Source organism: Hakea prostrata, chromosome 4 (genome assembly GCF_041222555.1).
Source record: "Hakea prostrata isolate BN-2017 chromosome 4, UWA_Hpros_2, whole genome shotgun sequence".
NCBI lineage: Eukaryota > Viridiplantae > Streptophyta > Magnoliopsida > Proteales > Proteaceae > Hakea > Hakea prostrata.
The window spans coordinates 47,463,796-47,478,912 of record NC_142603.1 but is presented as its reverse complement, the minus strand read 5'-3'; the positions used below and the strand labels follow the sequence as shown (position 1 = coordinate 47,478,912).

The following is a 15,117-nucleotide window of genomic DNA, read 5'->3' as shown; positions in this document are numbered from 1 at the left end:
TAAGGTTAAGGCCTCTTTCCTTAAGTGAAGAACTTGAATTAGGGTTTTTTGCCTCTAATAAAGAGCTCACGATTACTTCCGGATGAGAAAAATCTATAGGCGAGAGTTTTGTGCTAAATTACAAGTTGGAGAGTAATCGAGTTAAAGCAAGTGGTTGAAACTGATCGGCAACAGCTAAAAGCAACTTGTGTTCGAGTTTGAATTCTCCACGTGCCTGATGGGCCGAGTGAACAATGAGTGTTTTTTGTAAATTTGAAAAAATTTAATAAAGTTTTGTAAAAAAAAAATGGTAATTTCAAATTCAAAGTTTTCTTCAAGTTCATATTCCGCTACCGACTGCATTTGCCGCAAATAAAAATCCATTGCTGACGAACTAGTAGGACCCTCTCTTTATTTCTTTTCTTCTTTAAATGAAATGACATTGTTGCCCTTGTAAATTCATTCTTTTGTCGTGCATTAATCGGTCCCCAAAAAAAATTACTTACCTTAGACCCACTTATGCTAATGGGCTTGTGATATCCATATATGCTGGATAATGTACTCTTAAAGCCCATTATAATAGTAGTGACCCATAAAGCGCCCACGTCAAGAAGGCCCATCTCTACAGTCCCTTTACCGTACGAAACCGGACATACATTCTTATCGGTTTTGATCGATAACCGTTCCGATACGATTCACTAAAACGATGAAAAATGAGTGAAGATAATTTGGAAGGCATGGGAAACAAAAGTCCACCACACGAAGAAAATCGTCTTCCATCCGCTCTCCAGGTGTAGAGAGACAGACACGCGACAACCAATCCAATCGATCCAGCAGAGACTGTATAATGGGTTCATTGCTAACATTAACAGCAATCTTCTTCTTCTTCATCACCCACTTTCTCTGAAAGCTGCAAGGGTTTAAAGGAAAACACCAGAAACCAAGGTAGCTTTGCTGTGGATAATTTTATAGTCGGTTTAGTAATGCTCCCAAAGGAGACATCGGAAGAAGCGGATTCCACGCCAACACAATCATATGACTTTGGTATCACCGACGACATCCTCTCGGTGCTTCCTTCTGATCCATTCGAGCAGCTTGATGTGGCCCGTAAGATCACCTCAATTGCACTCTCTTCTCGTGTCTCCAATCTTGAATTCGAATGCTCTCGTCTCCGTTCCAAACTCAACGAGAAGGATGGCTTGATTTCCGAGCTTCAGTCTCAGCTGCACTCTCTTGATGCTTCTTTTGCCGACTCCGCCAATCGGCTTTCTCTGGCTGACCAAGAAAAGGTATTTCATTGGGGTTCTGTTGTTGGGTATTCGGATCTTCTGGGTAATTTCGTATTTGGGACTTTGGGTTGGACGATTTCTTGGTGATTTTACGTTATTCTTTTTCAGGAGAACCTTTCGAAGGAGAATGCTTCATTGTCCAGCACCATCAACAAGCTTAACCGAGATGTTTCCAGAGTAACAACAATTTCATCTTTCCTTTCTTTATCACATTGCGGCCTCTTTCTGACTCAGAACGATACGATTTAGGCTTCATTACTTGTTAGGTTCTGTATACTTGTAGTGAATGAAATTTTAGCTTTAAAGTCAAATATTCTCCTAATTGGGAAGAGGGTAGTTGGTGAGTGTTCCACTGTGATATCATTTCTTACTAGTCTTCATTCATACTCTGAGACGGAATGGTATAAACCCTTATGATGATGTGATAAAATGATACCCACCAGCCCATCCCAAAAATGAAAATAAAATATCACCGGTATAAAATTCATGTATAGTTTAATGAGATTATGCTTTATTATTCACACAAACCAAAGTTTATTATTTACTCCAAGACTATATAACAGCGCTCTAAGATCTTATTGCCATTGCTATGGTGAGTAATGGTAAAAAGGAGTGACCACGCTGCTAACACACATTTTTTATGCAAACATGTCTTGGAAGAGCTATTGGCATTATTAACTTAGTAAAATAAGAGTAAGGAGGTTAAATTTATTTCATGAGAGATGATTGGCCGTGTGAAGTTTGTTAACAACCCCCCCTGCCCCTTCGCCCAATAGAATAAATACTGTGTTCCCTTTATGGAGTTTGTCCTAATCTTCTGTAATCAATGCAGCTGGAAAACTTCAGGAAAACTCTTATGCAGTCACTTCAACAGGAGGAAGACAATTCTGTAAGAATTCTTCTCTGTGGTCTCTCATGAATATGCAAATTCCTCCTGTCCCCCATAGGTTTAAGTTTCATCTAAATGAATGTCAAAGTGGATCTGGGGCTTCCTAGTTTCATTTAAAGGGCTGTCAATGCTTAGATGGGCTATGTTTCCACAAAAAATGCTTGAGTACATATGCAGGTGCTGATGAATGCCCATTGATTCATTCCTTTTCTACTGTAGGCAGGAGGCTCCCGGGCGATTACAAAGAGAATACCTCAACAGGAGAGTTCATCTGCTGCATCACTGATTGGAGGTCCTCTAGCTGCTTATCTTGACTTCTTTGCTGCATATTGTTTCATAATGGTAGTGATTATGCTGTCTTTTCATAGTCTTTGAGGTCTTGACACCTCAAATATCTCTTGGAATTCAAATGAAATGAATCTCTATGCGGCTGATATATGTTGGCTATTTAAGAATACATCTTAAGCTTCAAAGAGAATGCAATAGATTCCTGAATGTTATGAGTTGTGACTTTTTCTCTGGAGACTTTCCCATCAAGATCTGTCAAATCATGAATCTCCTCTTCCCCTCGTGTGATCAAGACATACAACTTTGTCATATGTATTTAAGCCTCAGTTTTTACTCAAACCTTCTTAATTATCTTATGACAGCAGTACTGTGATGGCATCTTGGCTGTTCAAAATAATGTAGCTCGAAGCATCTAAGTGTGGATTTTTGAAAGCCATAATTTTCCCCCTTCAATCTGTGCATGATTTGAAGTCCATTCCACCAGATTATTTAAGCAGTTTTCTCTGATTTTTGTTCAGAAGAGGAATCTTCAGTAGCATCACCAAAATCGTCTTCAGGGCAGAGTACTGTCTTGGAAGCAGGAAATTCATACACAGAGGATAGTGAGACTGATGGTATATGGCCTTTTATATTTATGTTCTCTTACTAGATGAGAAGGAGTTTTATGCTTCTAACAGTATCTTGGCATATTTTGTTTCTGTCAATGGTTTATTTTGATCCATGTCTGGTTTTCATGGATGTTGTCAATTTCAATTTCGTTAATCTGGTGCATCATGTTACCTTCTTACTTCAATTATTTTGACAGCTTCAAGACCTCATTTATCTCAAAGCCCACTATTAGCATCCCAAACTAGCACGCCAAGGCTTACTCCTCCAGGTTCCCCTCCAAGTCTCTCTGCATCAGTATCTCCAAGGAGAATATCTAAACCGCCGTCTCCAAGGAGGCATTCAATTTCTCTTTCAACGACCCGAGGCATGTTGGATGATAGGTCTGCAATATTTTCTTCTCTGCCACAAAGCCATCACAGTTCAATGACAAGCTCTTCTGGCATAGTATCTCAAACTGGTTAGCTCTGATAACTTTGTTTGATTGATTATTGAGTACTATCTGCAGTCCAAATGGTCTAGATGTCAATGCAGTAGTCCTAATTTACAATATTTAAATAGTACAGAAGACACGAATATGTTGCATCCAGTGCATCCAGCACAGACGCTATTTGAGTCCTGCCTGAAATGGGAAATACCACCTAGTGTTTACCTAATCAAGATTTAAGCACTATAGCTTCTGTAGGAACCTACATAACCTCTCATTGCTAATTTTCACTCAATAATGTTTCCTTTAAAATAAAAAATGAATGTTTGTCAAGTCTATTTGTCTGTCAGCTATTGGTTTACAGATAGATATTGGAATTGCTTAGCAATTAACTGCCAGAAAAGGAAAGCCAGTCGACTTGATTTATGTGTTGACGGTTAGCTCCGAATTTATAGGATAACCTACCCAAGAGAATGTTGATTGGCATATCTTCCCAAGTGAATGTTCAAACCCTTGTTCCTTCCTTTAATAAATGGGAGATGGATGGTGAGTTGCTCTTGAATAGCTGGTATAATGGCTAGTTAAAATGGCAAATCCTTGGGAGAAATCACCAAAGTCGAAGTGTTTGAACTTGGATCTTAGGGACTGGACATTAACTGTGAAGTGGCTATATAATTTGGTTTTATCCACCATTCTGTCTTTCTAATAAAATCTTCTATTAGTCAAGAAAGAAACTTGTTATATGCTTTTATTCCATCATTATCGTTCCATCATCCACCTGGAATCTCCCACATATTGAATGTCATTGCATTTTCACTGAGCAATGTAGTGAACCTCATTTTACTCTAGCTGTTGGGATCATGTATAGCTTATGGGACAGTTTATTTCTTTTCAATATGAAATTAAATACAAATAGAAAGGGAAACATCAGGCGAATCCAGCCTGCAAGGTCCAAAATGAATCATCAGTTTTGGGAGGTTGCTGTCACATGTATATCATTTGACTTTGGTGCTGAAGGCTCCAGACTTGCACCAAAAAAAGTGAAAAGAAATCCCTGAGAGCACTTCATAGAGAAAACCAAATATATAAATTTAATGTCCTCATTATTGAAAACTGCTTTTTGGTCTTTGCTTGAACCCTTCCCCTGGGCTTCTTTTTCCTGAACTGCTTGCATGACCTTCACATGTTCCCAAAATACTGATTCGGTCATCTCCTTCATATCCCATGCGTATTGAGAAGGAACTCATGACCAATCAGCAGTATGATCATCAGTAGACACTTCTATGAATCTTAAAGCATAGATGCTCATGGAATGAAGAGATGCACATGGGCATGTAATAACAGGTTGCTTTTGGAGCTACTCTGAAGAATCTTGCACGGTCATCATAAGATACCATTTTTGTTAAACATGTATGCATTAGTTGTTACTTCTATTATCTTTCATATTTTGTTTCCGAAATTGTCATCTCTAAAATTTGGTTCCTACTGGCTTGTGTATGTAACACATTCAAGCAGACATCCCACTTCCCTTCTTTACTGTGACTTTTAGAGTACTTAATTGTTGACCCCTTCCTCCAAGGGGATAAGCAGTTGCATAAGTTTTAGCCAAATTGTATTGGTATTTAACCTAATTGGATGGTTTAGTGTAGTACTATACTATTTACACCAATCTCTCTTTCTAATGTATTTCAGGACGAAGCCGTGTTGATGGGAAAGAGTTCTTCCGCCAAGTCAGGTATGTACAAAGTTTGCTTGTCTTGAAACTAAATTCTATATAAAAGATGGGGAACACTTTCTCATGGGGGAGCATGTCCTCTATGCACATGCATATGGGGAGGGGTGGGTGGTAATGGTAGCTCAAGGAAGCATCAATGAAGTTGGTCGTCTCAAGAGGGTTGAGTGGTCATTTTGTCCCCCGCGTCCAGAATCCGCCCACAGAAACCATTTCCACAATAAATATTCACTGAAACACTTGCTTGATTAGAAGTAAACTATATTTTCGGGTAAACGATTAAAACTAATTAGTGAGTAAATAGTTACATTACTTCTCTTTCTGGTTATGCATGCTAAAAGTTGGTTAAACCTGAAACACGCGAGGTTAGTTCCATTTCATGTGCACTCATGAATAAAGACATTCATATAGATATGAAACATGAGAGGATATTTGCACCTGAGTTTGGTTCTTTATGGATATGCATCAAACTAGCTGATGATCTCTCAATGGCAGGAAGAACAAGAGCCAGGGGCAGATCCCAGGAAATATTCTCCTGGGGATCTGATTGCCTATACCACACACAAATATTGTTGGGCAGGGGGTTTATATGGGGTATATATATATATATACATACATACATATATTGGAACTTGGTATATAACAGATGTCTGCAGATAAAGTTTTAAAAAAAATTTCAGTTGTGAGGGCCATTTTCTACCTTTAGGAGAACTGTCGGGAAAAAAAAATTGTTCCTTAATGTAACCTCTGTTTTTTTTTTTTTTTTTTTTTTTTCATCAGGACACGTCTCTCTTATGAGCAGTTTGGAGCTTTTCTAGCTAATATAAAGGAGTTAAATTCCCACAAGAAAACGCGAGAGGTAGGTTTTCTGTAGTTCTTCTTCTTCTTTTGCTTCTGCTATTTCTCAAAGGAATCCATCTTAGCCCAGTTTGGGCCCCAAAAAAACTAAATCTTAGCCCAGTTGACATTTTCTTTCTCTCTCCAGGAAACTCTGAGGAAAGCAGATGAAATATTTGGTCCAGATAACAAGGACCTTTACACCATATTTGAGGGATTGATCACCCGCAATGTTCAGTGAAATTTGAACGTTGTAATCAATCTAATACTCCATTTTTTCACTTCTCTATGTAAATAAGGTAATGATCTGAGGTCGCCATGCAATTCTATGTATGATCTCCCATTAGTATTTGATGTTATTTATTTATTTATTTATCAATTTTGAAGGCATAGCAGGAATGTCAAACTCTAACCTGCACTGTTGATTCTACAAAAGGGATAGCTTAACCTGAGATATTCCTACAAATTGAACCAAATGATGAGCTTATAAGAGAATTGTTACCTCCAAGTCTCTTTGTACAACTTGGTAAAAATTTGTGGTATTTGAGAAGACATCTTAATTTGAAAAATGAAATTTTGATCTACCAATTAACTCAGATTGGCTAAACTCAAACACAAAAACCCAACATGAGCTGCCTGTGTTGGTACGAGTTACAGGGGATTTATAACAAGCAAATTACAGCATAAGAGGCAAAAACAAAGTGTCATTTTTTTAAGATTAAAAATGATTTAGGTCACCTCAAGGAGTCCAAAAGAAAATTACCCTTTTCGTTAATATAAATTTAGTATGGTAAAATGTAAGGTATGATATTGATGGTTTCTAGGATTGAAACCAAGACTGTACACTACCAAATTAAAAGCTGGCTTTTGAAAGCAAAACCATACTGTATGTATTTGTAATGATACAATACAGTTTGTCTTTATTTAACTACCTGAAATGATTAATCTTTAATTTTAAAATCCATTAGTAAAAATGATAGTCCTAACCAACGGGGGTTGGTCCAAGTGGTAAGCAGCTTGGTTCGCTTAAGCAAGGTTCTGGTATCGAATCCTTAAAAATGCCCGCTGGGAGACTCACCTACCACAGCCAGGTGTGTGACGCGGGTCGAACCAACGGTTTATAAACCGGGGTTGGCAAACCAAAAAAAAAAAAAAAATGATAGTCCTAGGGCCATCATGGTTGATATACTTGAGACCCACATATATGGGCATCTCGCATGTCAAGTAATGTGCTAAAGTGAATATTTCATGATTCGAGATCAAGACTAACATTATAAGGAAGAAGATGTCATCACTCATCAGAAGAGAGAATTTGAAAGGTTTATATAGTATCGGATTTCCCTTTGATCAAGTATTTGATCTCTCCCTTTTTACACCTTGAAGATAAGCTTTTGGTTCTGCATTGATTCTAAGCAAATCAGCCATGTGCTCTGTATCACTGGATCCCTTGAAATACTCACAGGTTTCTTCAGAAAACAGAAGAGAAGGAAGTTTTCTGTAAGCTACCCCTTCATGATGCTATATCTTTATGCTTATTATTTCTTCACTTGGATATGCAGCAACATCATGTCCAATTGCTGAGATCAACAACTAACCAATTACAGAGTTCTTGCATCATTTCTACTGATGACAGGTGGACCTTCCCCTCCTTCACAAACCCAAAACTTTACTCAGAAGATTAATGAAGATTCTACCGACCTCAGGGTAGGGAAACTAATTTCAGAGACTACTTAAACTTGAAACGATAAGAGGCCATTTACATTTATTACAGAGCTTTATGAACTTAAATATCTTCAATAAACCCACTTGTACCACCATTGTTACAGTATTTATAACTAGTAAAAAGGAAAGGACAGGGAAGGAGAGAGGATTGAGTTAGCTCAGCCACATGAATGAGTGAAATTTTGGTACTGGTTTCGAACTCAATTCTTCCCGGAGCCAGTGGCAGGATATGCTCTGATGATAAATTGAGATTGCCCGTCTAAGAAGAAAGAATCATCGTTGAAGATATGGTGCTAATTCCACTTGCAGTGGACTAGTAGTAACAAAAAAGCATAGATCTTCTAGAATACTTTAGTGGGTTGGAGCATTAGAAAAGACTAATTAATTATGATGACTTCACGAGGTATGAACCATTAATGACCAGCAGAGCTCTGTAGCTTTGATCTTTAAAACTGGGCAAGGACTCCATATTAATGCCTGTGTCAGCCAATATTAAGAGATCTTAACTCCATATCCAGATTGAAGCATTGGATTCCCATGAAGAGTTAATCAACTTTCTTGATCAGATGGACTTCATTTGGTGAGATTAATTTGGGGCTTTAAGCAATTTGGGTTGTTTTGAAGACTGTAATCTGAGATTTTAGCACGTGTTTGTACTGAATCCATGGCGGCAATACCAACAGAATGAAGTATACTTTGCCAAGCTTTTCACTATCGAGTCGTTGAAGATTATGACTCAAAATTGTTATTAATAGATGTTGCTTTCGTCCAAAACTGCAAATTGAAAGGATAGGATAGAAATGAACGCTTCTGGAGCAGTGGAATATCTTGAAACAAACGGATTCCTCGGTAGTTTCAACTCCTTTCAAAAATAGAACCATAACAATTGGTCGTTCCAACTCTTACTGCATTATCTGTTTTCTGGGCTTATCGACATTCTGTGGTTCTTCTTCTCGCATCATGAACGATGTCGTTGGAGAATCTTTTGCTTCTCCTCCATGGTAACTTTTGCCTGCTTCTTCTTCTTCCTTGAGTTTCAGGTTCTGGGCTAGGCGGATTTTGTGTTTCTTAACAAACGAAATAGTGGGTTTTTGATAAATTTTGTTTTGTTATCAATCTGGCTATTATTTAGTTTCCTTATGATGAGTGTCTCTCTAATGGGTTTTCTATGTTTTGTGGTTTGAGATGATTTTGTGTGTTCATGCTCCAGCAGATTAGATTTTCAGGGTTTCTCGAATCTGGTTTTTTTCTTTTTTGGATTTCTCTTCAGCGTTTGTGTTCTAGCAAATAGTCAAAAGTGAATTTCTGGCACTGGTTTCTCTGCCATTCAGCTTTCAACTTTTCTGATGATAAGTATGTTGGTTATACTCTAAAACAAATAACACAAAAATCCTCTACCTTCTCTAGTTCTGTCTTCTTTTCGCAATTTCTCAATATTTTGGCTTTGTAGTCCACATTTTCCCATTATTGTTCAAAGCATGTAATGTGATTTATTCTCTCTTTGAGTTCTCAATCTAAATTGAAATTGTTATGGCAGTGGTCATATTAGTTGTTTCAATGCTGTTGCCGGAAACCCCCCAGAAATTAAGGTTTTTCCGGCTGGAGATAGAAAAACAGTTTCTCGGCTTCCTGTTTCTGTCTCTGATAAAGGTAGATTCAAGACATTTTCATTTCTGTAACCCTCAACTTTAAATGTTCCTACTCAACCCCCTTCTCTCTCCTTTATTTTCTTTGCACTGCTAACTTTAGAATTCTGTTTTGATAGACCTAGCATCTATGACTGTTGAGGAGGAGAAAGAAGAATGGTTTTCTCCAAGAGGAGTCCTTGAAGACTGCATAAGGAGCATAGAATCAGATACAAGTTCTTCAAAGGCTAGCACATCTGGCTCTGAAATTCAACCTAGGGCTACTTCTCATTGGCAGGGATTACGCCGTTTATTGAAAGCTAGAACCTTGAGGCGCTTTTATACCTTCCCTTCAGTTCGTGTTCCTTCTGTTAGAAAAGGTAGAAGTTTTAGGGAAAACCAGCGCCCAACAAGCAATCAACCTGAAGAATACGATTTCTGCTATCTAAAACCATCCTGGAGGAACTTCACCCTTTCAGAACTTCAAATTGCAACAAACAACTTTATAGCTCTGGTTCGTATAGTTTTCTAGTACCCTGAATCATAATTTAGCATATTTAGACTTTGGTTTTCCAAGTCTGTTCTTTCTTTTATTGATCCCATGTCTTGGTTAAGCAGAGAATTTGATTGGTAAAGGTGGGTATGCGGAAGTTTATAAGGGGTGTTTGCAAGATGGGCAGCTTATAGCAGTAAAGCGATTGACTCGAGGAACTCAAGAAGAGAGAACAGCAGCTTTCTTGTCTGAGCTTGGAATCATAGTTCATGTAAACCATCAAAATACTGCTAAATTGGTAGGATATGGAGTTGAAGGAGGAATGCACATTGTTCTACAATTATCTACACATGGGAGCTTAGCATCTCTACTTCATGGTTTGTGCATCATTGGTTTTGTTATTGTCTCTTAATTTCTTGTGAGTTGATACTACTTGGGGTTGTCTTGTGTAATATTGTTTGTCTTTTGCAGGTTCAGGGGAGAAACTAAATTGGGACATCAGGTATAAGATTGCTTTAGGGACAGCTGAGGGTCTCCAGTATCTTCATGAGGGTTGTCAAAAGAGAATCATCCATAGGGATATTAAAGCTGCTAATATTTTGCTTACCCAAGATTTTGAACCTCAGGTATTACTTATAACTTGAAAACATTGGACCATGAAACCTCAGTTTTGTGGAGATCTGTGGTTTCACCTGTAATTCATTTCTGCCATGCCAGGGAAGGTGGTCTTGTTGCTTCTCTGTTATATTTTGTATCAAATTTTTCTCCTTTCAATATAGCATTTGATGACAACAGTTCTTTGTTGTTTCCTTATTTTATAGACAGATTAGGTTGATACTGATACACTTTTTATCTGAATGAAGATTCAATTATTTCCAATTGTCCAACTTGGTCTCTTCTGGACTATGATTGATCTCCAATGATTTATTTGCTAACTTGGTCATCTTCAAGCCAGATTTGTGATTTTGGGCTGGCAAAGTGGTTACCTGAACAATGGACTCACCATGCTGTATCAAAATTTGAAGGCACATTTGGGTCAGTAAATGTTGGACTTATGCAACTTTTCTGAGCTCTGAAAAGGACTTCCTTTCTTACTTTTCCCCTGATTTATAACCATGATAGATATCTTGCTCCTGAGTACTTAATGCATGGCATAATAGATGAGAAGACGGATGTCTTTTCTTATGGAGTGCTACTATTGGAGCTCATTACTGGGCGCCGAGCTTTGGATAACTTACAGCAAAGTCTACTTATGTGGGTATGTTATCTTTTTCATCCCTTGATTATATTGTATCATGTGTTGCCAATCAATTGCCTCTTTTCTGGCTTTAGATTTTCAAAGTGTTGCAACTTAATTGTAGGCAAAGCCTTTGCTCGATAGGAAAGACATGATGGAGCTTGCAGATCCATATCTTGCTAATGACTACGACCCTCTGCTGATGAGTAATGCAATTTTGGCAGCTTCTTTGTGCACCCAACACTCTTCACTTCTACGACCCAGAATGAGTCAGGCATGTTTTTCCATTCTGTCTATCAATTCTTGCTTTCGAAGAAACATGTCTGCAAAATTCATTTTTTTGGTTCTGATGTGCTAACCCTACTGTGTGTTGAGTTCAATCTGCAAACATTTTCCCATGGTTAGGCTAAAAACTGCATTGAATGCATTGATCTGTGATAGCTGCATATTTTAAGTTCCGGTATTAGTATTATTAATCTTATCATTTAGAATCAGAAGATATGATCTTTAGACATTGTTATTCTCCTTTTTACTCTCATAGGGCTAGTAGTATGTTAGGTCATTCTGTTGTGATCCCTCAGTCATGGGTTCAAGTCTCTGGAAAATAGACTCCCTTCAAAGCAGAGATAAAGCTGCATACTTTATGATCCTCCCTAGAATCCACAGTGGCGAGAGCCTTGTGCACTGGGTACGCCGTATGCCGTTTATCACCCAAATCTGATGATTGATTTGTGTGCTTATGGCTTCAGGTTGTGCAACTTCTAAGAGGTGATGAATTGATTTTGGAAAGCCCAAAGAAATGTCAAACACCATCCCACCTAAGGACCTACTCAGAGGAGCTGCTGGATGCTGATGAATATAACAGAACAAGATATCTGAATGATCTTAATCGGCATATGGAGATTGCGTTGGAGTTCTGAAAGCATAGTTCATCCTCTGGAAGTTTGATATATGAAGCTCTATCAGGGATTGAAATGGTTCTCCTAATCTCTTTAACAAGGTCGATGGGCAACCTGATAAAATATAGAATTGCAAGGGAGAGGATTATCTAGATGAATCACTCAATGGATTTGAAAATCATTTTTTGAATACCAATTTACAGTGGAGCTGTTTTTATATCATGAATTGTTGTTTAAATGGTTCGGTATGATACGATTTTGGTATGCGGTTCCATACAAGGTCATAAATTTCGTTGTGTTTCAATGTTTCAGCTAGGTTTTGGTGGGTCTTTAAGGTTGATATTGACCTTGTTTTTTAGTGGAGAGTCTATTTTAAGATTAAGAAACACATTTCGAAGGTTATATTTGACTTAGAACATACCAAAATTTTGTTTTCTTGATTTGCACACTGTCGGCTGCATGCAAATGAAAATTGAATACCGTATTTTCATAAATTTAAACATGGTTGAAGTATAAAATTAACATAAATTATAAAAAAATTCAATTGATGATCGAAAAAGTATTGAAACTTCTTTGAAATGTTCACGACCAACACATAAAACATAAGTAGAACATCCAAAGTAGTCAAATCTCAATCTTTACAAATTACAATTTCAGTTGCTATGTTGGCCTTGCTCAATCCAACTATAAGTTGTCAAGTCTGATATTGTGCCACCCAAAATTTTTGAGATTTCACTAGAATTTGTCGAAAAAATCTCAAAAATTAGTCTAAGTTCATTTTGCATGGGCATTTTGTCTATGTCACCTTGAGATCTCGAATTAAGTTAATTTTATTATTTTTTTTATTTATTTACTTTTTTTTTTTATAAACCATACCCTGAAAAAAAGAAAAAAAAAAAACCATAGAGAGATGTCTGATACGAAGGTTTAGCTAGTGGGACAAGTTGGGCCCAAATGGTAACCATCATTCTCCATCAGTACGATTGTTTTCTTGAAAAACAAGAAAATGGTTTCCTGAACTAAAGAATTAAGGTATCTTCTCTATGCAAATTGAACAACTTTTTTTAAGCCACATCAACTGATAATAACAATTACATTATTGTGGTTGCTTGGGAAAGAGGTTCCAATGGGGTGAGGTCACAAAAGTCTTCGCGAAAAGGTTTATCATTGCATTTTCCTCTTATCAATAAAAACCCATTTCCCAATTTTATATAGTCTCCTGATCTCCTCCTCGCATATGCCATCAAAGCGTATGGAGGAGGCTAAGGTAGAGTAGCCCAATCTTGGTCCTTGTCTTAGCTTAAAATATTCTTATTTTGACATTAATTAAAAAAATTTAAATTTTAATGCATGGTTTTATTCTTAATAAAAAAAAAATAACAACTAATGGTGTTTGATCCAGTGATTGTAAGAACTTAATGAATAACAAAATGACCAAAAAAAAAAAAAAGGGGGGGGGGGCCCCCCCCCCAACCCACCCCCCCCAAAAAAAAAAAAAAAAAAAAAAAAACCCCCCTAAACCATGATTCATTCAACCAAATGAATGGACCAAATCAAAGGATTTATATGCCCTGGACATATGCCCCGCTGGTTCAACTGTAAGGGTGTCAATAGGTACGATTTCGGTAATTTGGTACGGTTTCAGTGTGGTACCAACTTTGAATACCGAAAACTAGAACCATATGGTACCGAATTTAAACGGTACAGTACGGTTTCGGTATTTACAAAAACGGTTCGGTACGTTTTTGTATTAAATCGGTACAGAAAAATGGTTTAAACATGGTATCTAGTGCTGTACAATTTTGGTACAAATGAACTTATGCCACTTTTGTTAATATTTCATTAAGATCATAATGAAATTGTGATCAACCAATCGATATAATTTTAAATTAACATAGATAAAGCAAATAAATCTAATTAATAAAGACAAAACAAATAAATCTAAGAAGATAAGTGAATGATTAAACAAAATTTTGAAATAGGGAATTAGGGATAGGGAAAATGTTAAGTGTTTTAATTGTAAAATTACAATTTATATCTCATAATTTGGTATGGTACCAATTCGATTCGGTTTCGGTACGTACCGACGGTATGAGTACCTAAAACCGGAACCGTATCGAAGAAATTCGGTTTCGGTACGTACCATATAGAATTTTGAACGGTATGGTACGGTGCGGTTTTAGATGGTGCGGTTCGGTCAATGAGTTAAACGGTTTCGATACGCAATTGACACCTTTAGGTTCAAGTGGAGTCAAGCCAAGGAGAAAACCACGGTCCAAAGCAAACGTGAGAGGGAGCATAATTACATATTAGCCCTCTCAGTTCTGGTAATACAATACAGAAAATGTTTAACCTAAAACCAAAACCGATTTTTACCATTTTGTATCTACATTTACATAATCGATAGTGTACCACCATGGTACAATGTGATAGTGGTATAAAAGTAATTTGTATGTAATATCAGAGAGCATGATAGAACTATAGTATACAAACAATATAGAAATGGTATAAACGGCTTTATATTAAATGACTTTTGTTTGTGTCGAATTTTTCGAGTTAGCAAATCACACCAAACTGGATTTTTTCTGATTCGAACTAGTTAGATCTTCACCAACTTGCAAATAAATTAAAGAAGAATGTTAGTAACAGAGTCGATTTGCTTGATCGACAATCCATCTCCAACGATCAAATCACTTGAGTGTTGAATGAGAGAGAACCAAATTAAGTTCCTACACACCGTAGGTTCCAACGACTAGAAAGCGGGAAAATTGCAGGGGAATAGTGTAAAATTAAGTGTCTCACCTTTTTCCCTCGCCTTTCTTTATTTATAGGCTTTTTTAACTGTTCAGATCTCGTTTGGACTGTCAAAGGCTTATCTCTACTTCGCATTACACTCATGTTATGGCCCTACTGAAATTTTTTGTTTTGGGTACACACTTTTATACATGAAAATTGAGAGATGAAAATATTACATATACCGCCGACAATAGCTACGCTAACAATTTTTGTTGAATAGTTATCCAACCATGCATGATACAGAGTCCGGATCAGCGACCCCAACGGGAAGCACAAAGACGCTTCCTGACCACAAACA

General features: G+C 37.2%; 2 protein-coding genes across 2 annotated transcripts; both read left to right on the top strand.

Annotated features, from left to right (window-relative positions):
- Positions 1 to 724: 724 nt before the first annotated feature.
- Positions 725 to 6,437, top strand: LOC149019204 (uncharacterized protein At4g15545-like). Its single transcript, XM_089153245.1, has 9 exons — positions 725 to 1,268; positions 1,377 to 1,445; positions 2,101 to 2,157; positions 2,377 to 2,449; positions 2,964 to 3,059; positions 3,251 to 3,511; positions 5,171 to 5,213; positions 5,991 to 6,069; positions 6,196 to 6,437. Exons 1-9 carry the CDS (start codon positions 963 to 965, stop codon positions 6,286 to 6,288), a joined length of 1,077 nt encoding a protein of 358 aa, XP_089009371.1. The 5' UTR covers positions 725 to 962; the 3' UTR covers positions 6,289 to 6,437.
- A 1,782-nt stretch (positions 6,438 to 8,219) lies between these two features.
- Positions 8,220 to 12,490, top strand: LOC149019203 (receptor-like cytosolic serine/threonine-protein kinase RBK2). The gene is made up of 9 exons (XM_089153244.1): positions 8,220 to 8,770; positions 9,307 to 9,419; positions 9,535 to 9,908; positions 10,015 to 10,264; positions 10,359 to 10,513; positions 10,843 to 10,922; positions 11,010 to 11,145; positions 11,249 to 11,398; positions 11,874 to 12,490. Exons 1-9 carry the CDS (start codon positions 8,730 to 8,732, stop codon positions 12,042 to 12,044), a joined length of 1,470 nt encoding a protein of 489 aa, XP_089009370.1. The 5' UTR covers positions 8,220 to 8,729; the 3' UTR covers positions 12,045 to 12,490.
- The last annotated feature ends 2,627 nt before the right edge of the window (positions 12,491 to 15,117 follow it).